General features: G+C 29.8%; 1 protein-coding gene across 1 annotated transcript; it reads left to right on the top strand.

Annotated features, from left to right (window-relative positions):
- The first annotated feature begins 434 nt into the window (after positions 1 to 434).
- LOC135950373 (piggyBac transposable element-derived protein 4-like) lies at positions 435 to 25,861 on the top strand. The gene is made up of 3 exons (XM_065499920.1): positions 435 to 532; positions 23,964 to 25,579; positions 25,632 to 25,861. Exons 1-3 carry the CDS (start codon positions 435 to 437, stop codon positions 25,859 to 25,861), a joined length of 1,944 nt encoding a protein of 647 aa, XP_065355992.1.
- Positions 25,862 to 26,194: the final 333 nt, after the last annotated feature.

Here is a 26,194-nt window from a genome sequence, read left to right as displayed (position 1 = left end):
AATTTGACAACTTTTTTTGTGATTTTGCATTCAACACACTGTGCTTTTAAACATCACACATAAAACATTTAAAAAAATAATACCCTTAAGGTATATTTTGTCCTGTTTTTATAATGCTATATCATTTTTTGGAATATTAGCGAGGTTTGTAACAATTGAGCTGCGGGGAGCAAACACAGTTTTACGAAAGCAAGAGTTTTTTATAATTTTGTGAAGTGGAGTGATTATGTGTACATTTTATAAAAATGTATAAGAAAAATAATTATTTGGGACAAAGTTGTGTGATTAGGAAAATCGGTGTACCCAATTGGGTACAATGGCTTGATATGTATTATTTTTTTTAAGATTTTTCTTACGCTAAAATAGAATTTCAGACCATCAAAACGTGAAGTTTTTAATGCAAAAGTTTTAAAAACTAGATTTATGGAAAAAATATGAGCACCACAATTTTGATAGCTAATATTTTATCAGATTCGGATTGTAATATGGATGAAGATGAAGGTGTTGCTGACGATATTGTTAGAGATCGGATGTACCAGGTGAAATATAAGTATTTTGTGATAACAGTGATAGCGACGATGATGTTCCACTTGAGAAGTTCTGACAGAAAATAATGCCCTCAAGATCAAGCAAAACAAATTATATTTGGATAATAAGACCATGCTATGCTCAAATGTCTCAAACTATTTTTTTGGACAATGAGTTCGATATTATTTCATACTTGAATGGGAAAAGGTTTTTAGTTTAACCATTTAGCAGACTTGCATTTATGCATCGCAAGCTAATAAGCACAATGTATCCTTCAGCGCAGAAGATTTGAATATATTTTGAGTATTTTGCCTTACAGTGAATATCGCTCTATGCCAAAAGAAGATATGTATTGGATGCTCTGCGAGGATACTCGCACTCCAAAATTTCCGAAATTATATCACGGAACAGATTCGTTTTGTTAATTTGGCTGATAACACTAACTTAGATGCTACTGACAAAGTGAGACCCATATACAAATTACACTGGTTTCTGGTGTCGCAACTACTCCTGGAAACCAATTTCCTTAAAGGATAAAAAATCCCCTACGATGGGGTGAATGTCATAACAGAATAAGATGGTTGTCTGAACAATACGATATTGCTTTGTGTTGAAAAAGTAATGTTTTAAAAATTTTCACAGATTATAAAAATAGCATACACTTTACGCCATTGTACCCATTCAGGTACAGCCCCAAAAACATGTTTCCTAAAATTTTTTTTTAATTTTTTTTAATTTTCTATGTTCTTTTACCGTATTTTAGTTTAAATAAATAAATGAATTTAAAAATTTTTCATTTTAAATGGTCTTGGTTTTTAATGGGTTAAACTTAAGGGATATTCCATACCAAAGTACTCAGAAATTTATTATTTTTTGATTATTCATTAGAAACAAATGGAGCATATTTATTACTGTTCAAATAATATTCCGGGGGGTCATTTGTATGGGCATTTTCAATACCGAACAAACCTTATCAACAGATAGAATTTGTATACAGTTTGTATTGATCACTTTGTTGTAGTGAAAAGCTAAAATTTGAGAACATCATAAATATGTTTTTGGAAAATAATAATTTTTTTTTTTTTTTGGAAGATATGAGTTTCACCTTTCAAACAGAGAAAGATTTAAACAAAGTAGTCGAAAAATGGCTGAGTTATGGTAATATAAATTCAAAGTTAGAACGTGTAAATATATCCGTATTATTTACGTTATTTCCAAAACTCATTTTGCATGGAATATATAAAAAAACGTTAAAATGTTTCCAAAGGGAGCAAGGATTGTGGAGATCCTGATGAATAAATATAAGCTTTTTGTATAAGTATTTGGTATTGGTGAAAACCTTAGGACATGAATATTAACAGTTTAGTGATATGAAGTAATTGTTTTGAATTTTTCGGACGTCATTTACCATAGAAACTAAAAAATTATAATATTATTGTTTAAAGAAATTATAAATCAACATTTTTTATTTTCAAATACCTAAATTCCTAATACGGGGAAAATGTGTTATTTTTTTAGAAAAGTGCCTACTGTGGCGTCATTTACCATGTGATAGTAAAATTACTTTGTATTTATTTAAACAAGATTATAAATAAGGGTTATACAAATATGGAGCCTTTTTGTGCACCGGTGCACAGTGGTTCAGAAACGTATTTTTTGGCAATAATTCGGTATCTCGGGAACTATTAGAGATATTATTACGAAATTTCACATGATTGGAGCTGAGGTGTTTTCTAGTTGATTTGCAGTTCTTCAGCTTCCTAGGGGTAATGGGGGCCAGTACGTGGCCATTCAAATTTGGTCACCTCTGGTCTTAAATTTTTAAAAAAATCGCCAAAAATCCATTTATGATCCGAATGAGCTGAAATTTAAAATATAAATAGTCCTTGAGAATATCTACTAAAAATACGCTTACACATGTAGGTAATCTCTATTAGTTGAAGAGATATTTAGGTTTATTGATTTTTCTTTTTTTGGTTTTTTAGTTATGGCGGGTCAACGGAGGGTCGATTTTTTTTTTTACAAATTCAGCTATATTGGTGATAAAATTCTAAATAAAATACAAAAAACTTGCTAAGAGTCATGTCGTCCCTATAAAAACTTACACTCATCCAAATTTGGATCATGTAAAAAGTCAGTATATTTTACGTTTTTTTACCAAAAAAGTGCCTATATTTTTTCTTTTGTAGAAAAAAATTTTCTTCGGAACTATATACAATTTGTATATGATCCGGAAAGAGAACTTAATGGAAAAGCGTGTAAACTAAAATTTGGCTCACTTAAACGGACATAACACACCCTAGAACTATCCAAACTTGGCCAATTTAAAAAAAAAAATGTTGGTTTGAGTAAAAAATTTTAAAAAGGCAAAGCATCGATCCTCGAAATAGCCCCCTATTTGTATAACCCTATATGTTTCTTAAATACTTGTAAAGTTTTTTTTACTATCACACGGTAAATAACGTCACAGTAGGCAGTTTTCTAAAAAAAAACTGAGTTTTTGGAACACATTTTTCCCGTTTCAGGAATTTCGGTATTTGAAAATAAAAAAATTCAAAAATTATAATGCCATTGATTTAAGGACATTTAAGTCTATATCAGTTCCAAATTTTGTTAAGATATCTTTAACCGTTTAAATTTTACATTAATTCAAATTTTATATTTTTCTTCGTGGAAAATCACCATATTATAATTATTTTTTTAGTTTTTACATTTTCTAACTTTGGATGCATGTAACTTTTTACCGCGGTGTTTTGCCTGTTTAGAATTTTTTACTCAAACCTAAAATTTTTTTTTAAAATTGTTCAAGTTTCGATAGCTCTGGGATCGACGAGGTCCGATTAAGTGAGCCAAGTTTTAATTTACACGCTGTTAGGCTCTCTTTCGGGTTATATACAAATTTTATATAGCCCCAAGAAATATTTTTTCTACGAAGGAAAAAATATAGGGACTTTTTGTGATAAAACGCCATTTTTGCATGTTCCAACTGTTGACGAATGTAACTTTTCATAGGTACGAGATAATTGTTAGCAGGTTGTTTTGACTTTAGTCAGAATTCCATATCCAATATAGCCGGTAAACAAATTAAACCCTCCATAGGCTCGCCATATCGAAAAAAAAAACAAAAATGATCGAGCAGAATTAAAAAGTAAACTTAAATATAAAGATTTTTGTAATTTAGCGTAAAGAGTTTTATTTACAACTTTTGTAGCATTGGTGACTCTCAATGAAATTTTCCGGCACAAATTTTCGTTGAATATTTTATTCCTTAAAGGTCCCTTTTAAAAGGACTTTTTTGGATTTTCTCGAAAAAAGGGTCAAACTCAACCCTAAAAAGGGGAGCTAGATTGTTATGATCTTCCACAAAAATGATCCCCATAAAAATCCACGATATAACTCTTACAATTAGAATTCTCTCAGAACATTAACTTACAACATTTTTTTCAATTAGTATAATCGATCAAAAATTAAAAACTTTTACCCACTGTAAAAAAAAATCAGACCAGCTGGACTATAAGTTTATTCTACATAAATACTCCACAACACTTTTTTTTAGTATTGTCAAAAGATAACTAAATTTTCCATTTTTATTTAAAGTGAATGATTATAATAATAAACAATAAAAATAATGTCCCAGCTACCAACATTAAATTTTTCTACTTAATTTTTGTTTGTGTTTCTTCGAATCAAATAAATTAAATATTTGGATTTACTTTCAAAGTAATAAACTTTTTCAATAGAAATCATATCAAGTCAAATCCATATGCTGTCAGCATTGAGATGGATTCTCCTTAAATTTAGAAACTTCATAATTATTTTTTTATTATTCGACAGTAATTTTTATTGTAATTATCAAAATAAGCATATGGTGCGAGCTTAATTTTCAATAAGCAAATACCATAAAAGGTATATATACATAATTATATAAAATATAAATTATTGACTTTGCTACAAGGGCATATATAAATAATTTATATAATAATTTATACGTAAATTGTTTTCTTGTTATCATATACATTTTTCGAATAGTGTATGCCTATTCAAGCATTATGTAGTTATATTAATACAACATTATTGCAATATGCTTTTTTCTGCATGCAATCATAAACTGCATATAAAAATATATAAACATTACATGATCAAATTTTCAAATATTGAAAATGTGTGTGAATAAGCAGGTTTCTGTTCTTGTATGGTACATTTCATGGTAACAGAAAAACAAAGATTTACATTTTTCGAAATTAACATTTATAATTTAATTAATTATTATTACTAACAAAACATATAATAAATTAAATACTAAGAAATGAAAAACATCATTAACGGCTACCACAAAATTCAATAATTGAAAACCGCAGTCGTTGTCATTTATTTATACAAAATGTTTGAAAAAATGTTTCTCAATTTCTATGGATGACACCATACGAAACCCATTTACTCTTTGGTACAATAAAATTTACTAAAACAAACTAATTTTTTCTATTTTTGAAAATATACAGAAAAACTGGGTGTAGCAATTATTATGCAAATTCTGTACATGGATTTAGTAAAATTATGTTCCATGTCTACTTATAATGTTCAATAAACACTTAGAAATGAACCTACTGACCTGAGTATTTGCAGAAAATAATTGGTATTATTTTAAAAAAGGTTTGCAGATACTAAATACTAATACGTTTACTGTTAAAAGTTTTAACACATATCAATCTCATGTACATACATTTATATCTAATTTTTTTTGATGTTCTTAAAAGATTTATTTTGTTAATAAACATGAATTACTGGATATACTCGTATTAAATTTTAAATAACGTAAACTAAAATTGCAAAAGAGAAAGAAAAAATCTCATTTTTACTTAACATATATCCATATTTAGTTGGGGATTAATTGAGAATATATTAGAAAATAAAAATATGAAAAAAGTATGACAATATCTCCTATAGGTTTTCTTATAGGAGATATCTCCTATAAATCGTGAACGTCGAAGGTCAACATTTTCAATATTTGGAATTTCTTATGGAAAGATAGCTAAATTATATATTTTTGGAGCGATTTGGACCTATTCTGAATTATATAGTCCAGATAATTTTAAATATAGTCTGAAAGTTTTAATATTCAATAGCGAAATGTTATATGTTTTTGGGCCGATTTTGATGAAACGTAAGCAAAACATATAACATGAAGTCTAGATTTATAACAATTTTAGAATGGCAATTACAAAGTTCTATTATTTTAAATTAAATTGCAAAAGTAATTTTTAATGGAAAAATGTTTACAAAAACTGAAAAAAAAATTTGAACTTATAACCTCAAAACTTCAGCGGGCTTGCGGTACGTCTTAAACTGGGGAGTAAGACTGGGAAAAATCAAACGTTAAGCGCCACCCTAATATACACATAGCCTCTAAAGCATAGACCGGCGAATAGAGAGGATTTACTATGTGTATAGGTGACACTACACAGAGAGAAATAACACATTTCGATAATTCATTTGTTTTGTTTTGCTATGTTATGTTTGTTCATTCAGGTTGCTGCTTTACAGTGTACTGAAAAACAAACAAAAACTGAGCTAAAAACAAAAAAATGAGCAAAAAACGAAAAAACATGCGCTATATTCCTAATTTGTTGAATGCAGTCAAGCAATTGAAATATTAGTATTTTTACGCTCTTGTTGTTTGCGATCGTGTTGTGTACGTATAACCGAAAATGTTAGTATTCACAACAATACTAGCGCCGCACGGTGGCTCTAAATTTGATCGGCCAAAAGTCCAACTTTTGTTAACTCCGATTTCAAAAATTGTAATGCCATTCTTACTATTGACACTAAGGTAGCCAAAAAATTAGATAAAAATATTGTCAATTGTGTGCGTGGCATGCTGTTAAGTCAAATATTTTATATCATTTTATAAAAAATGTGATTTTCGTAAATTTGATCAGAAGTAAATTATCATTACTCGCAAACTATTATCGATAATTGGATGATTTTTCTTTTGTTATGTTGGTTGGATAATAGTATTTAAGAGCTGATATGATTTGTCACTGTACTTTTTATACCTGATGTGTTATTAATTTTAGCCAAATTTTAATTTCAGTGGAATAAAAGTGCTTAGGGTCAAAAGGAGTTAAACAAATTTTACTACCAGGAGAAAGTCCAAAGTGTCCTCTTTAAGCCTATATGTACTTGTTGACCTGTTTAGATCTGCTTGTTGAACACTTTTTTCATTTGAATGAAATTACTCCCAAATTTTTGTTCTATTTTTATTTTACTTGTTCATATGACTGGCGCAAAGTACAAGTCGCAATTTTGAAGATATTGCGATAAAAATTGGCATATAAATTTTTTTCGGCCCGAGAACGAAGTCTATTGAAAATTACTGAAATCGGTCCACTATTTCACCTAGCACCCATACAAATGTTCTCCCGAAATTATACTTTATCTGTCTAAATGGTTAATTTATATATGTATCTACACAAATTTTGCACCAAATAAGTCTTATATAAACTGAATTAAGGTCACCTAATTTAATGATGATCGGTCCATTATTAGTCATAGCTCCCATATAACGCCCTCTTCTGAAAATCATTCACGAAAATAAATTATATTGTAGGGTATTATACAGTCCAGCATGGCGGACATACTTCCTAACTTGTTTTTATCTGCTGATAACTTTTTTAATAAGTATAGCTGATTCAAAAACAAAAAATTTCCATTTTCATACTAAATGCTATACAAAAATTAAAAGTTCAACTTTAACCTTAAAGTGCGCAACAACTACTGAACCGATTTTAATGAAATTAAAACTGGAGAAAAACTCAAGAAGTTATCTGTCCACCAAAAAATTTCTAAAATATCTCTATCGGTTCAAAAGTTACAGAGTTTTGGCCGATGAAAAACGAAAATGAGCCACTGTGCGCCGGTCTATGCTCTAAAGAGTTTACTCTCTTTAGACTCTAAAGTTTAAACTTTAAACTAAAAAGTTTAGAGCAGTGATGTTCAAAAATAAAAATGAAGATGTATTTGTGAGAGAGCTACCCAGCAAACATAATGTCAAACACTTAAAATAAGAACAAAATAAAAAATGTTTAGATTTAGAATTTTTGCCAGATATAACCAATTTATTAAATGAATTTAATTTAAATTTATACGGCCGAAATTCTCTCAAATTTTTTATTTATTTCTGACTTTGTTGTTTTGTGTTCAATTGTAATTGAAACGCGTGTGTTTGCTATGCTTCGTCCAAAAACCAACCAACAACAATGCTGAATGAATTTCTGAAAAAAATGAGACATTTGTTACGTTCTTTTAAAGAGAATAAGAATATGTGTGTTGTTACTCAGCGCGAAAGCACAATGAAATGAACATCATTGGTTTAGAGGCACAAGTTATTGTATTTTTTTTAAGACAATGAAAATCCTAAAATTTATCCATCGATTAAAATTTAAAAGTTTCGGTTTCTTGGAGATTTAACTGAATAATAGAATCGGTTCTAAAAAAAATTAAATCAAACTGTTTTTTACTGACTTTTGTGTATATAGCCTAGTACTCTGTTCATATTTGCGAAAAATTATGGTTTTTTCATACGAAAAATTTTACATGCGGTTTGACAGCTAGCTGTTGGTTTTAATTTCGTGCGAAAGAAGTGCTGCGTATGTTATTTCATGTGGAAAAATAAGGTTGCCAGGTGTATTTCACATTTTTTCTACAATAAAAACAGAGTACTGCTTTTGCGAAATTATTTCGCATATATTTCATTCCAAATATTTTATATGTAGTTTGACAGCATTTCGCACGAAATTTTTAACAGGCAGAAAATGCGTCGAATTGGAAATATCTCTCATTTGAGACTTTGATTTTCATGAAATTTAAATGCGTTTTGCACCAATCATATTCGAATTGGTTGAGACATAAATTCTTTTGCTGTTCTATAACACAAAAATATGAGGGATTAATTGGTTTTGTCATACCGTTTGTAACACATAAAAATATTGGTTCATATACCCCCATACAATTCTGAGGTGATCTAGTTATATATAATATTCTCTATTTATCAGAAATGTTTAGTATTGAAAATGGGAAAAAGCAAAGTGTAAATAAAATTAAAGTATTAGATGGTGGAAATATTTCAACCTAGAATACATAAATATGGCACAACTATTAACTCTTGATCAGATTTTTTTAAATTTGAAATTGTTTGTACATATCCTAATTTTTGGGATAAAAATTATTAAAATTAAATAATATCATACATCTCCTGAGTTTTTAGCATTCATATTCCTATCATTGAAACACCATAATCGTGTACACTTAATGTATTTATCAGATATTAATCATACGCCTACATAGTCTATTAAGAAACTCAAAAGTTATATTTTCCGGAAAGAAGTTATAGTCGAAGTGCATAATATACACATTTATGTACGGTTCAGCTTAAATTATTCGTAAAATATGATAATGATTACTTTACAAGCAAATATCTTGAAAAACTTGCCCTATTAATTAGTACTTAAAGTTTATTTTTGAAATATTCTTGTATTTTGATAGTAATTTTGTTTAATTGGTTTTTGGTTTAAGAAAATTTAAATTAATTTGCGAACTCCATTCTCTATTGGATTTAATGCATAAATACTGGCACAATAAAATGAACATAAAGCTTTAACAAAGTTTTCACTTTTTCGCATTAAAATAAAAAAAAATATTGTTAAAATTCCTGCATATGGATTATGAGCCATGAGGTTTATGCGCCTCAATCTGCATTTTATCATCTCTCTGGATTTCGAGTCATATTCAATTGTTAATGTTCCTTAAAATAATTTTTGTTATCAACAGATTTATGGCCTTCGATAAAATTGCTAATTCATGCCATCAAGGGCAATATGTTGCATATTGCTTTTTTTAGTTTTAGCTTAGCGATTTTTTAAAATGTTTTTTTTTTAACTAGTTTTTTTGATGATTGTGAGATAATTATATTGATTACACATATGTTGCATGTTTTTTTATATATTGCAAAATAAGTCATTTAACTATACATTAATAAAACTTTGGTAGTTTGTTATTCTATTATTAATTTTACTTAAATATTTTTTTAGTGTTTAAAGCAAATTAAATTTATATTTTAATTTTTTTTTGCCTCTTTTTCTTTGTTTTCTGATTTCACAAAACTATTGTATTATAAAATTTTATCAATGTAATTCTTATAGTTACAGTTGATTGAATACTTAATTCATTTAATATGTCATGCACTTCATTTGCTATGCTCTGATATACTGTTCTCTTTTAAAAGACAAAATAAAATTAAAAAAATATATATGAGGAATACCAAATTTTTTGAAAATCTTTGAAACTAAATTCAGATAGCTTATATTTATTTGGGTTTCACATACACATATACTAGAGAAAAATAAACCTGTGAGTCCTAAGTCTTAGGATCATTTAAAAGTTAAAAAATTAAAACTAAGCTTTGTAGTTTACAAAACTTTGTTCATTATTTTGATATCTGTACTCACATATATATAAAAGTGTTACGTTACTGAGTGACTGCCTGATTCAAAATCAAACAGCCCACAGTGGATGGGAGGATCAACGGGATAAATCGGTAACCTTATATCTTCTAAATTAATACCAATACAAACAATAATTAAAATGCATATTTATCTTAAAAACTTCAAACATTAGCTGATAGCTGTTTGATACTTTTTTGAAATTCGAACTCTTTAGGTAATGAAACGGATAAATACAATGTTTTAGTACTTTTTTTAGACCCTATGTATCTAAAAAATCATCGAAAAATGCCAAATATAATATTGGTACTTTTTTAAATTCCGGAAAAATACTTTTTACTAGGAATTAACACGGATTTGAGTCGTTTGAGACATATCGTTGTCACATACAATTTTTAAAAGTTTCTGGTAATTATCTGAGTAATGATACAATCAAGGATATGATCATAATGATATTAGGTACTAAAAAGGAGAACTAATAGTACTTTTTCATTGTCAAAATGCTACCTTTTAAATTTTCTTAATACATGGAATATTATAGCCAAATTTCATATAAAAACTTAGTGTTATAATTATTAAATATCAGAGCTTCGAATTAATTAATAAAATTTGTGCTTAATTCACAAAAAACTTAGTTAAAGAATATCAGGCATTCATTCCATAAATCCATTCCTAATATTTAATTTTTTAGATTCATTCCAAAGCTTTTGGATAAAAACCCTAATGTGCATGTGAAGCCTGGCCAACAGGCCTAATCAACACCAAAGACAAGTACGCTCTGTATTTGGTCGGACCAAAAGCGTCCTGTCTAATATGAGCTGATGAAATCTAGCCAGGCAATCACAGGAAACCTGTACCGAAGGCAACTGAGTCGTTTGAATCGAGTATTGGCTAAAAACGCCTAGAATATGTGGCCAGGCATGAAGCAGTAAAAACTGTTAAAAACTATTTATTTAGAAATAAGTGGTTAGGAAGTTTTGCTTCACCTGCCTTATAGTCCAGACCATGACCCGTCCTACTACTATTAGTTTCGATCGATGCAGAGTGCTCTCTCGGGGATATGCTTCACTTCAAAACAGAGTATCCGAAATTGGATTTATTCGTTCTTGGTGTCAACAAATGAGCAGGTTTTTTTGGTGAGTAATCCGTATGTTGCCAGAAAGATGTCACTACTTTTAATAAATTTATATTGTACAAATAAAAGTCAAAATTTCACAAATTCCCGCACTTTTATATTATACACCCATTAAGATTTAAAAAAAATATTTCTTTAGAGAAATCCTACAAAGTTTTTGATATTTCCCATATATAACTGACATTATTTTCAAATTATGGTGTGAGTTGCTGGTTGTGCAACGGTAAATAGCGATGTTAATGGTGGCAATTGGGTAAACGAATATCTGTGTATATTGTATATAGTGCACAATATTGATAACGTTAGTAAAAGCAGCTTAAAGCACTTTGGCAATTGTTTAAACGGCATTAATGTCACTGACAGTAAAGTGCAATATTAGTAGCTGCTGACGTAGTTGTTGTTCCTACTATTGTTGTTATTGTATTTTTTTTTTAGTAATAGTTGACGTTGAAGGGCATTGTACCACAATCTGGCATTTGTTTCAATGGTGAGTTGTTAATGTCACTGTAGATCCAGATGAAATTGTGCATTGTGCAGGCAATCGTTGCTTTTCATTTGTTGAATGCTAAAACATGTACATTTACAATGTTCGAGTGTCACTATATACAGACATACATTTACTTGTATTTTACAAGTTGAGAAAAAAAGCTTATCATTTATCGTTGTATCAAAAGAAAACTTTACTTTGCTACTCTGCTACAGTTTCAAATATTTCTGTAACATTTTAATATATATATTTTTTTACTTTATTTTCTCTTCAAATGAACACAATGTTATTTAATATCGCTTGAGGATAATTTTTACTAAGAAAACTAATATCTTGATGTATTACGGAAATGCTTTACATTATAGTTGTTGAACTAAAAATGCTTGTACTTATATAAGTTTATTGTATATTAGCTTCAAGTTAAATGGACTTCATTAAGTAGAATATTTTAATGGAAGATAATGTCGTTTAAGTTTAAATAATTTTAAGTATTTCCACTAATTAAGTACATTGAAGACATTATGAATTGTATAATTACTCGCTGTTAAACATAATTAATGCAGTTATTGTATTTGTAACATAAAATCAAGTATGTACATCATAATTTTATGTTTAATTTATCTTAATTTCCTTTCTGAATTTTATGAGAATGTCTCGTAGAATAAAACAAATAGTGAGATGGAAAAATTACTTATTTGATAATACACTAATTATGGATACTTCATTCGATTCCAATCTATTCGCCACATCCGTAGTCTACAGAAAATTAGTCGTGATTCCCCTGGTGTAGGATAAAATTGTTGATAAAATTGTGTAGACGTTAACGGTGTTCTTTCTACCAGGAAGAACATTTCGTACAGAAGGATAATTAACATACCTATGATTTGAGCAAAGACTACTAGAAACAAATATGGAGGAGATGCACATCGGTCAAAGTTTCTTACTAAAGAATGAAGATTTAGGGAAATGAGCTTCAAATCGACTATTAGAATAGATAGTTATGGTGTTGTGAGACCACATTCGATACTAATTATCCCGCAAAAATCTTTAGTCGGTTAAGAACTATTTGCTAGCTATTATGATATAGGAAAATTTAGATCTCAACTGTGTATACGTTAATGATGCCCTCTGTACTAGGAAGCACATCCCTTATAGAAAGCGAAATACATTGGAAACATACAGTGAGCCTAAAAAGTGAGTAAACACCAAAAATTATTTGATTTTTTTTAAGATAATGAAAATCCTAAAATCAATTCATCGATTCAAATTTAAAAGTTTCGGTTTGTTGGAGATTGAGTTGAATAATAAATTCGGTTCTTAAAAAAAAGATTTAAGTCGGAATATAATGATTATTATGATCTTAAAAAAATCAAAAAAATTTGTGAGACTGTGTGTACATCAAGGCGATTGTCTACATATTACTATGAGTAAATCAGCAAACAAAAACTACATACAATAAAGGAAGGAAGGTCCTTTCCTCCAGACCAGAACACCAAAGAAAGCCACATTCATGGTAAAAATTTTACTAGGATGATTCTTTCGTTTTAAATTCGCTAGAAATTTAATTCATTTTTGGGCCAGAAAATAGACATGGATGAGATTCCTTCTTGTGATTTAATTCAGTAATTTTTTCAGAGGCTGTATCGATGTGTTAATTTGAGCCTTGAAAGCGGACAACTTGAGAATAATTAAAAATTCACCACACAATTTCCATACCGTTTAACTTGAATCATTAGATTGCGTCAAGAGGACTGAGTGCAAAACCTTGTCAATCCCGTCCCGGAAGGCCCGTCCTATTCTCCCAAGCAGACCACCAAAAAAAACAAAACTGAAGGAAAAAAAATCTGAAAAAACTGATTCATTCGTTGTGAATTAGTCAGAAATTTAATTTTTTTCTGGGTCATGAATATACACAATTGAGTTGAAAACACTGATTGTGATTTAACTTCAACATCGAAAGCGGGCAACTTGAGAAGAATCCAAAATTCATTACACAAAATATGCATACCGTTTAACTTGAATCAGTAGATCACGTCAGGAGGACTGAGTGAAAAACCTTGTCATCCCATGTCTATATTCTGTGTTTAAAAGCTTATGGTTCAATTTATGTCAGACGTGGATTCAGCTAAATATATTTTTTTTTTTTTAAATTATCAATTACTATGTACATAACTTTAAGTATGGATTTTAGAACCAAATGCTAAAAGTTTTGAACAAACTCATTCTTGATTTTATATTAAATATATTTGAGGCTATCAGCGCAAAAGTGGTGTAACCCGCAATATTGGTTGATAGCTGTTCTAGTGTTGCATACATATTACCAGCTATATTTACGCTGTTGTTGGAACTGTCTATATCCAAAATATATGTATTTTTAATCATGTTTTTCCGGCAAAATCATTAAATGTTATGACTTTATTTACCTACATATATGTAAATAAGGCAGAATATGCATATATGCATGTTCTGTTTTTTATTGAAACATATATGAACTAAATTATAATTTTAAAAATTATAGGAATAAAGATATAATCATAATAGCTTAACTTAATTACTAAGATATACAAATTAATAACCTATTATTAACTTTAATCGATATTGCAATATTACTCTCTAATAAAAAAAGATATTTTATGGCACATAAATTCATTATATAAAATCTAATTTTTTATTACAAACCACTTTAAATACCCACTTAAGATATTTAGAATGAACCTCAACTTCCTTTCGTGTTTAGCTTCTTTCTGTACTTTTTTGTTTTGAGCAAATCATATATTTGCGCAATCTTAACAGCTTTATATTCAATATTCCAACAAAATGTTAAATTAAAATTTCACAAAAACCCATAGGTCTAATAATGTACCGACGAGATGTACAAAAAAAATGTACATTAAAAGCAATTAACGCCAACTGTTAAAAGCGAGGGTAATCAACACATATACACGCTGAATCGAGCAAAAACAAAATAGAATATAGAGAACGTACACACGCAATCATATACAACAGACACAAACAACGGAAGTACTTAGATAAAAACCAAACTATAGAATACAGTTAATACGCACGCAACAAAGTGAATATGTATACAGTAGGGTGGCCCTAATTTTACACTTTTTGGATTTCAATAAGATTGCTACCCGTTATCTAGACACCATATGCTGAAAAACTGATCAAAATTGGATAACGTTAAGAGGTTGCTCATTTTATTTGAAGTTTCAAGGTTTGGGTCATAAACATAAATTTATAAGAGATTTCGCTTATTTAAGTGTTTTCAGGAAGTGAACTTTATATGGGGGTATGGACAAAAATGAATCGGTCCGAATAATATATCCTTTTGTATCTTATTTTTGCATGAAACTTATATTTGCTGAAATGTTGGGATACAGGCATTTATTTATATATTTGTATGGGGACTGAGAGAAAACATGGACCTATTTTTATCATTTTAAACATAGCTTGTATTTTTGTCATATTTAAAAATATTTAAAGCTAAATATTTATGAGAATTTACGCTTAAAATTACGGTACATGAAAAAAGAATATTAGAAAATAGGTAAAGAAATATTTTTTTATGAAATAATTTTAACAAATATGTGACCAAAATTAAAATTTCATCGACATCAGCAATTTTTCATTCAAATCAGTCCCCACGATAATTCAAAATAGATACAATTGTTAAAATGAGGAGCCGCAGAACAAAATGTACTTTTTTGAAAATTTAAAAATTTTGTGAAATTAATTTTTTCTAGAATATTTCAACCCAAATATTATACAAATACCAAAAAATCAATTTGTAAAAAAATTCGAATAAAATTCTTCTTCTTCTGCGGCTCCTCAAATATGCTCTTTTATACTCAAAAATATGGAAGGTATATTGATTTAGTCATTCCGTTTATTGCTCGTAGAAACAAAAAGTATATAGGAGTATATTTTTGTTTCTCATAAGATTCTAAGACGATCTAGCTATGTCCGTCCGTCTGTCTTATCAACAAATAATCTATGCTGATAAACTTTGTTTGGTATTAAAAATTGCCTCCTAGCCCACATACAAATGTCCCCCGGAATACTGTTTGAGCAGCCATAAATACATTGATTATAAGGTAATCCTCATAAAATTTTGCACATATTACTTCTAAGTACTCTGAAAATATACTGTAAAGTATGGCAAAAATCGGGCAACATTTTTACCTCGTACCCCCATATAAGGCCCCCCTCAGAAAATGACTTGAACATTCATAATTTTCTTATAATAATAAATATTGTGATAAAATTGGAAATAAAAAAGTTTTATAGGAACCTAAATCTTTCTATCAACTTTTGTGAATACACCATTACAAGATTCTGCACAACTGAATATAACACTTAAGGTACGGTGGCAAATATTTACTCAAAAAAACGTAACCAATTTTCTTAGCACAAATATGTTTGAAATGTTTACTCTTACAAGTGTTTTGTAAGATCAAATAGCATCAAATAAAATAAAACAAAATATTTGTCTTAAGTAAAATGAGTTTTTGACGATAAATAAAAGAATTAAAATATATTTTATTTAGTGGTTACGTCTTTTTCGTCAAATATTTGCTATGTGTGACCCTAGCTTTACTTGTTAATCCTAACTTAGTGTTTAGCTTGTGAGGAGCAAAAGTCATAGGCACTTATTTTTGCCTCATATTAGTTTTCATTTGTGATTTTTCAAATTTGTCTAAACGTTATTTGTAGTTAGTTTAAGTAACGTCACCTAGTAGTAAGTATGGAAACCAAACAAATATCCGTACACTTAAGAGCAACCACGGGACACCTAATAAAACTGAGGTAAGTGAGTACGGTGGGATTTAGAGGTTCTAACCGTTCCCAGCCTACTAAATCGTCTTCCCTCTTCGGTACTATGTCTTTTGACGCCCGTTGTGGTGTCGCGGTCAACGGAGAGAATACCTGCGGTTTAAGACGTGTAGAGAGTATATACGGGAAGCCTTTCCCCGTTATCGCGTGCCTCTCTCTGTGAGAGTGTACTACGAGAAGCCTTTCCCTGTTATCACAGTGCTCAGGAAGCCTTTCCCCGTTAACATCGTGCTTCTCTCCATAAGAGTGTACTACGGACCGCTCTAATCCCCGTCAGTCGGTGGCTAACGTCGTACTAAAGTGTTGTGATAGTGTTTAAGGAATATAAAGTACGATATATAACATTGTAAGAAAAATAAACTGTCTTTTAATATTTTGGCCTAAAAAATATTTTTTTGTAACGAACCCTGGGAGCCTAGATCTCTACACCAGCATAACGTGGATAAACACGTCGAACAGTGGTTTAGAAACTTTTTTTTGGGAAATAAAAAGGGCCGTATTTTTTACGTTTTTTTCCAAAAAAGCCCATATATTTTTTTCTTTTGTAGAAAAAAAATTTCTTCGGGACTATATACAATTTTTATCCCGAAAGCTAACTTAATGCGAAAGTGTGTAAAGAAAAATTTGGCTCACTTAAGCGGACATACCACCCCCGGACATACCTATCCAAACTTGGCCAATTTTAAAAGAAAAATTTCGGTTTGAGTAAAAAATTCTAAAAAGGCAAAGCACCGATCCACGAAAAAGCTTTATATTTGTATAACCCCATATGTTTCTTAAATACCTACTAAGTATTTTTACTATCATACAGTAAATAACTTCACAGTAGGCACTTTTCTAAAAAAATCTGTTTTTGGAACACATTTTCCCCGTTTTAGGAATTTCAGTATTTGAAAATAAAAAATTTCAAAAATTGTAATGCCATTGATTTAAGGACATTCGGGTCTATATTGGATCCAAATTTTGTTATGTTATCTTCAATTGTTAAAATTTTACATTAATTCAAATTTTATATTTTTATTCGTGGAAAATCACCATATGATTTTTTTTTAGTTTTTAAGGTAAATGAAGTCCCAAAATTTTATAAAATTATTTAATTTTACTAAAATATCAATCCACAAGTCATATGTTTTCAACAATATTAAATACTTATACAAAAAGCCTTTATTTACTCATCAGAAGTTCCACAAACCATGGCCCCTTTGAAAAATTTGTACATTTTTTTTTGTAGATCTTCTCAAGCTCTATTTATGTACAAAATTTCAGCTCATTCGGATCATAAATGGATTTTTGGCGATTTTTTAAAAAATTTGAGACCCGAGGTGACCAAATTTGAGGGGCTAGGTACTTGGGCCCATTAGCGCTAGGAAACTGAACAAATGTAAATCAACTCGAAAACACCTCAACTCAAATCATGAGAAATTTCGTAACAATATCTCCAATAGTTCCCAAGATGCCGAATTATTTCCAAAAAAAAAAAGTTTTTAAACCACTGACAGTCATTATAAGCTGATTTAAATTTTTTTTTATTTTTTTGAAAATTTGTTAAAACAAATTTTTCAAAATGTAAAATTTGTGCTTGAAAATTATTATTATTTTTTTTGTATCAAATTGTAATTTTCATATTTCAGAAAATGTTAAAATTTTATAATTAAACATCTATGGATATATGAAAATAAAAGCTATTTTAAAATTGATTTTTGATAGCATTTAATATTTTATTTTTTTAAAATCTACTACTTGACCTAAAATGCTGTCTAAACGTTATCAGATTTTGCTAAAATTTTCAGTATTTTTAGATAACGAGAAATAATTTTAGACCTTGGGAGTATATTGCAAAATAAGGGCCACCCTATAAATATACTGACATACATACTTATATGAGCACACTTTTTCTCACAAATTGTTTATCTATTAGGTACTTTACACTTGTTTAGGAATTTACTACACTGACCTGAAGTACAGTGGGGGATAAATGTGAATGAGATTGATTTGAATATTAAATACTTTCTAGGAACTTTAAATGTACCCAAATGTAGCTACAATACAAAAGTAATTATTTGAAAATATTTGTGTTCTTCAACAAAATGTCCATGAAAAGTAATACGACAAGATTTATAAAAACTGTCAAAATATCCCTTATTTTACTATAATACTCCTATTAACACTAAACAACATATTCGTTTTGTCTGGATTTCGTGGAAATTAAGTGCTCTAATTCAATATCATGATTTTACAATGCTCAACTTTTACCCACTACAGTTAATTCGTTAATATATAATTTTTTCCTTATGCATTTTGCAAAACACAATACTAAAGTTGTTACCGACTGGTACTGCTAAACTCCCCAGATGTTAATTATCTTTGCTGCTGCTTTACAGCTCCTGCCATGTTCTACTGATTCTACTTAATGCTACGTAGTGTTAGTCGTTTTTGACCCATATCGTTAAGTGGCAATATTAGCATTTCTATTATGGAACTTTGATTAAACGTAAAAGGAGGTAGCATGTATTATGCGAAAACACACAGCTACTACAACGACCTACGATACTACACTACTTACTTACTTACGAGGAGGATACTTTTAAGCCGCTCTGCTTTGTTTATTAGCAACAGCAGCAATACACAAATGAAAATTGCAAAATAATGAATTAAAGGTTTAATGAAAAAGTTTTGTTAATAAACTGTTTTACTGAGTAATTTTTCTAAAAGCAAAACAGCAAATTCTAAAAATATAATTTAGCATTGTTTAAGGGTAGTTGAACAAAAAACCAAACAAAAAAAATGCACATAAATTAAAACATAATAAAACTAAAACCATTTATTATAACTTAAACTTTAAATTCTTTTCATATATAACCTGAGGGTCAGTGCCCTATATTTGCTCTTTATATTCAAGCCAAAGAAAGGGAATTGAAACATAAAGAAGGCGGCATTTGTAGTAAACAGAAAACCAAACAAAAACATTTTATGAAGAGCTCTAAAGGTATGAACTTATTTTGAATTTTCCAAGTAACTTTTAAACATTTCAAATTAAATTAAGTTTAATTGTCCATATGTTAAGCAAATATTTATTTTTCCATGAAAATCTTTGCCACCCTGATAATTAAATCATTAAAAATCCACTTAAATGAAATTAATACTCTTCCTTCGCTGGCATGCCGCACAAAGGCCAAAACCAACTTATACATACATAAATATTTTTTCTTCTCCATTTGTCAAGTAGATTTTCATTAAAAGATACAAAAGCCTTCAACCAACACCTTTTAAAATTCCATAAGTGCTTTATCAAGTGGAGTGATAGAAATAGCATAAAAATGTGTTGTTTAAGACCGACAACATGATACCTACCTCTCCACCTGTTAGGTCATAAAAGATCAAATTTTGAAATGAATGCTATTAAATGCAGAAACGAAGGTACCCTACATTCAGCAACTATCATAGTATCATTATTATTGTTTGCTTGCATACACTGTTTAGATTAAACCTTATGTGAGTGATCAGATGCTGAATGTTATAACGACATTAACTTCTTTGACATCATGATCTCTTTTTGACCGGATTGTCAATGATAGCTGGCAGATCGGTAGCAGTAAGAAGTATCTATTGACTCATAATTTGAATTCAAATAATCTAAACCTACACAATTTTTCCTGTTGTAAGTTTAACATCAATAACTGTCGGGTATTTAATATAAACCAAAAATATAGGCGTACATTAGTGTGTCCCCAAAACTTTTTTTGTTGGGGCTCAAGCATATTTTGAAAGCTTATAGGGTAAAGTATTTTTGAGATTTTTTTCAGATTTTTCGGAAGAGGTTTAGAGGTCGCTCAAGTCGAGTTTTTGAAAAAAATCGGGTTTGTCTTCCTTTTTTTGAGTTTTCTTCATAATTTTGTCAAAGCCCATGATTTTCTTTACTTTTGAGGAAACATTTTAAAAGAAGAATGTCCAAGCTTTATTTTTGTGTGCAAAAACTATTAGTTTTTCCAATGAATTGGATCAATAAGGTGCCCCACATTAGAATTTTCAGAATTTTCCGGGCTAAGACTAATTATGGACCGATCGTTGTACAATTTGGTGACATGACTTTTGTATATATATAACATATTTGTGTTGAATTTTATTCGAATATGAACATTTTTAAGAGATTTATGCTAGTTAAAGTGATTTTCGGAATTGGACCTTATATGGGAGCTATGACTAATTATGGACCGATCGGCACAAAATTTAGTAGGCGCGAGTTTACTTTTATAAAACTTATTTGTGCTCAATTTGGTTTAGATATATTTATAACTAAGATATTTATGAAATATTATTTGGTTTTAGATAGGGCAATCGTATGGGAGCAATAGAAAAGCCTGTACCAAATTTTATTTTTGAAATTGAGACCTGTAGTTTGATTACACTACGGTGGTTTTGGGTATAAAAATCGATATAAAAAATGTTTGAACACAAAAATAAAGCATGGATATTTTTCTTTTAAACTGTGTCCTCAAAAGTAATGAAAATCGTGGATCTTGACAAAGTTATGAATAAAGCTCAAAAAAGGACGACAAACCAGATTTTTGACAAAAGCTGGACTTAAGCGACCTCTAAACCTCTTCCAAAAAATCTGAAAAAAATCTCAAAAATACTTTACCCTATAAGCTTTTCAATTATGTTTGAGCACCCATGAAAATATAAAAATAAAAAATTTTGGGAAACACTAGTGTACATGATCATTACAATCATTTAAATATTAATACAAGTTATTTTAAACAATATTATGGTCAATATAATTATGTATATGATTGCGGCAATCATAACAGATAATACTCACATGATTGCAGCTATATACGATTGTAGTAATTATGTAAATGTTTGTGGCAATCATGTTCATGATGAATAATGTGATAAATAATTACATTGACCAAAAATATGTAATAATGTGGAAATCATTTCTCTAGCCATATTGATTCTACAACCGGAAAAATTATAAAACTTTCATGTGTAGGTTTGGATTATTTGTATTAAAATTATTCTTCATCAGAATATTCTTACTACTACCGATCATTGATAGCAGCATTGATTATGAGGTCATGAAGAGATAGTGAAGCCATCAGATAGTGATAATGCTACGGATGGAGTAAATAAATAATAAGATATGCCGGTAGGATCAATATCTATTAGTAGTGACTGTAAATCAACATCAAAATCAAAGTTCCCAGACGATATCGTTGAAGAAAAAAAATTAATTGGTCTCGTTTGCAAAAGTATAGTTTAAAAAAAAACTCAATTTGATGATAGGAATATTTCATATTAAGAGTTTTATGGATTGATTGGTTCTAAACATATCACTTCCCCCAAAAGATGTGGTGTGTTGATCAATTGGTAATGCAATTTATCATACCTACCTACAACCAAACATTCTATTGACGCGTAAGTATGTTAAATCTATAATCGTTGGGCTGTGCTGTATATTAACCCTTTGACGACCACGGGGACACCGGTACCCCAACACAAAAATATTGAATAACTAAATAATGAAAAAAAGATTGGGTGTCATTTTAATTTTAATTAGTTCGTAAACGAGTCTCTTATTAATGCGTTTAGATTAAAACAAGTTCGGTTACAGCATTTAGTATACCCTTCACCATGGGTGGCAAGGGTATATATAAGTTTGTCATTCCGTTTGTAATTTTTACATTTTTCATTTGCGACCCCACAAAGTATATATATTTTGGATCGTTATAGATAGCGAAGTCGATACAGCCATGTCCGTCTGTCCATCTATCCGTCTCTTCGTCTGGTCGTCAAAATCGGAAAAAAAATTTTATCATCAATTTTTTTTCAGTAACAAAATTAAATTTTTTTTTTTAAATAAAAATTTGGAAAATTGAATTTTTTTAATTTTAAAAAACAATCGTGTAAAAGTCGCATCAGTAAATGATTTATAGAGAAAAAGCTCATTCAATTCGGTATACTCTCTCACAACCTTTCTTTTGAAAATCAAATGAATTATAAAAGGCAACAAAATAGAAAACATATTAAAATCTTTTTAAACCACTCCACAATTTTGATATATTGAGGTTCCAGTAGTACAAATATGATCCACATTTTGTATTCCGTGGAGAGTAAAATTATAAATTTTTTAGATGTTTCTGTACATAATTAATGATAACTTAAAAAGGGTAATCCAATATTATTCGCTCATTTTCACAAAATTTTAGTTTTTTGTTTGATATAAACAAATTTATGGATTCTTTTCGAATTTATTTACAATTAAATGAATTTGTTCATTTTCACAAAATTTTAGTTTTTCGTTTGATACTTTATGAAGCTTGAGTAGTTAATGTTAATGATCGCCGTTAGTATCATCTGCACGCAGTATTTTGCCATGTTAGAAGAATAATCCTTCGTATGTTATCCAACTAATCAAACTATTGATATATTAAAGTGGAAGTAATGTGATCGTGTAGTATTAAAGGATCTAAGGAGTAATATTAAAAGCGAAATTTTCAACGTTTCAGACAATATGTTTGAAAGCGTTGTGTATATATATACTAATTCCAAAAATGTATCTACTAAGATGGTATTCCAAACCTGGATCCCTTTAACATAAATATAGATTTATAATTATGTCCATCGTTACAAGCAACTTCTTTAATTTAGAATACTCTCACAAACTATGGAGCGACTAAGGTAAAATACATAGAAATGGGAAAACTTTCGAGTGTAAAGTACTATTAACCTTCGCTTTACCAAAGGTTTTTATGTACATGGTTTACCAATACCCACCCGGGTGGTACTGCACTTCTATACATATGTTTATATGAGACGAACAAGTTTTTGGCATACATATTTATACATTTTTGTTTTTAAATTATAAACTAATTATTTCAAAGTGCAATAAAACTCATAATGAACTCTGTGAGACCATCAAAAACAGTTCGTTGTAAGAAAGGTTCCTAATAAGCGTTCCTAATATGCATGTACATATATGCGCTTTTATTACCACCTGTAAATATGTGTCTAAAATACTTTAGTTGAAGTAATTCAGTTAAAACAAACAATATTCGTTACAACCGAGTTTTACAGTAGATAAATCCTATTACTTGATATGCTATTCTTTTCTGGTATGTGTTATAATATATGGTAACGTCTGTCCCATAGTGTAAAAAACTTTAAGTATAGTTGGCAACTAATGCAAATTATCTTGTAATATGGCATCTTTGCCTTTTATGTATTTAAAAATTTCTAACGGTAATTCCAATAAGTACATTTGGTTAACAATTTGGATTTATTATTCACAATTTATTTGTTGTGCAAGAGCCTTGACAAGTGGTTTACAATATTTTTGATATGAGCGGAGAAAATAATTTGCAATATCTTTCTGCCGCAGCAATTTCAAGGTCAGTATTTATATATGTAGGAATATTTATTTTCAAAGTAATAAAACTATTAAAAAATTCTTACATACATATGTATATTGTCAAAGGCTATCCCATGAAGATAGAGAAGCATATTTCCTTCGGCTGATTGAAGCTGAATCAGATTTGGATGGAAATGATAATGTCAATGGAGCTGAAAATGAGTGCGAATATTACATGCCTAGAGGTGATGCTGAAGATTCTGATGCTGAACAAGATCAATTCGAGATTGAGGTAAACGAAGAAAGTGATTATGATGAATCGAGTGAGGATAATGATGAATCGAGCGACGAAATGCCAACAACATCTAGTGAGGCCGATTTGTATTATAACACTAAAGACAATGTGAAATGGTACAAGAAGGCACCAAATATAAATCGACGGGGAGCGGTTAACATTATTCGCGAAAAACTCTACATGGGTCCTAATCCAATCACAAAGAATATGTCTATTGTTGATATATTCAATTCCATTATGAGCGATGCCGTCAAAGATTTAATTCTACGATTTACAAACAAAAAGGCCGAAGCTGTATACAGGAAATGGAATTCAGAAAACACAAATTTTCAAAAAACTTGGAAACTAATTACAGATGAGGAGTTATTAGGATTTTTTGGAATTTTGCTTATAATGGGTGCCCATAATTCTTCTAAAGAGACTCTCACAGAGCTGTGGAGACAAAATGCATATCCTATATATCGTGCAACCATGTCGCGAAAGAGGTTCGCTGAAATTTTACGATTCCTTCGCTTTGACTGGCACGCCACAAGAGTTGCCCGACAGGAAAAAGACAAAGCTGCACCTATAAGAGATGTCTTCGAGATGGTGAATTCTAACTTAAGAGCTCATTATCGACCATACGAGTCTATAACCGTAGACGAGCAACTTTTTGGTTTTCGGGGCCGAACACGTTTTACGCAATATATGCCATCCAAGCCAGCTAAATATGGAATAAAAATCTGGTGGGCATGTGATTCCAAAACTTTTTATCCACTTCAAGGCCAAATATATACTGGGAAAATAGACAATGCAAGAGATGTGAAACAAGGAGAGCGTATAGTAAAAGAGTTGGTGGGCATGTACAAAAATTCTGGAAGAAATGTCACCATGGACAATTTTTTTACAACACTTTCATTAGCTAAAGAGCTGGCCACTTGGAAGTTATCCGTCGTAGGCACAATAAAAAAAAACAAAAGATATGTTCCTGAAGAGTTTAAACCGTCCCGAACCCGCGAAGTTGCATCTAGTTTGTTTGGTTTTTCTGAAGGTGTAACGTTAGTGTCCTATGTTCCTGCCAAAAACAAATCAGTTGTGCTATTGTCAACAATGCACAAAAATAAAATTACATCTGGTCCACAAAATAAACCAGAGATAATTTTATATTATAACGAAACTAAGGGTGGTGTGGACACGATGGATAAGATGTTATCACAGTATTCCACAAAACGATCAACATTTCGGTGGCCATTGGCACTGTTCTTTAATATTTTGGATACAGCTGCTCTTGCCTCATTTATAATATACAAGGAGAACATTGGAGGAACATCTGTGAGGCAATCGCAGCGAAAGCATTTTATTGAGAGACTTGGCGAAGACCTATGTCGTCCGTTAATATTGACCAGGTCAAAAATACCTCAAATTACTGGAAGATTTCCCATTAGGTCAGCTATGGAGTTCATATTAGGTAAAAACTTAAAAAAAACTAAGAGCAAATATGCTAAAGATATACTTTTCAGGTGAACCACTTACCGCTACGAATCAGGATGCTGATTTCGAGGCCGATGAAACTACAGAAAGGGATGCAACTGGGCGTATTAAAATAAAAGGCAAATGTCATATTTGTTGCTCATATAAAAAAAAGAGAAACACACGGCAAATTTGCGTTAAATGCAAGAAGCCCATTTGTGCAGAACATAGGGTCTGTTACACTAAATGTGACATCTGCCATCATGCTTCATCATCATAATTATATTATAATAACTTATAATAATTAAATGTAATAAAAAAATATATAAAATAGAGCTTTTATGGAATAAAGTAATATATAATTGAAATAAATACAAATTTAAAAAAACGAATCGAGTTCAAAATGTATCTTGTACCACCTGGGTGGGTATTGGTAAACCTTGAAGAAAATTTTAAAAAATCCCAAAAAACCTTATAAAAAATTAAAATTTTTATCATGTTTTTATTAAATTCTGCAGAACTCTAAAATTTGTTCAGTGAGTCTAAATTTCATTTAAATCGAAAGAAAATTAAAAAAGTTATTAAAGAAATAAAACCGAAAAGGTCACCCGGG

This window comes from Calliphora vicina, chromosome 2 (assembly GCF_958450345.1).
Source record: "Calliphora vicina chromosome 2, idCalVici1.1, whole genome shotgun sequence".
NCBI lineage: Eukaryota > Metazoa > Arthropoda > Insecta > Diptera > Calliphoridae > Calliphora > Calliphora vicina.
This window is presented reverse-complemented; position numbering and strand designations above follow the sequence as displayed.

What these genes read in the sequence shown, in the direction of transcription:
- LOC135950373 (XM_065499920.1), top strand. Translation starts at nt 435, where the DNA reads ATGAGCACCACAATTTTGATAGCTAATATTTTATCAGATTCGGATTGT. An exon ending in GATATTGTTAGAGATCGGAT is followed by an intron (nt 533 to 23,963) that starts GTACCAGGTGAA and finishes ATATTGTCAAAG; the next exon opens with GCTATCCCATGAAGATAGAG. An exon ending in AGCTATGGAGTTCATATTAG is followed by an intron (nt 25,580 to 25,631) that starts GTAAAAACTTAA and finishes TATACTTTTCAG; the next exon opens with GTGAACCACTTACCGCTACG.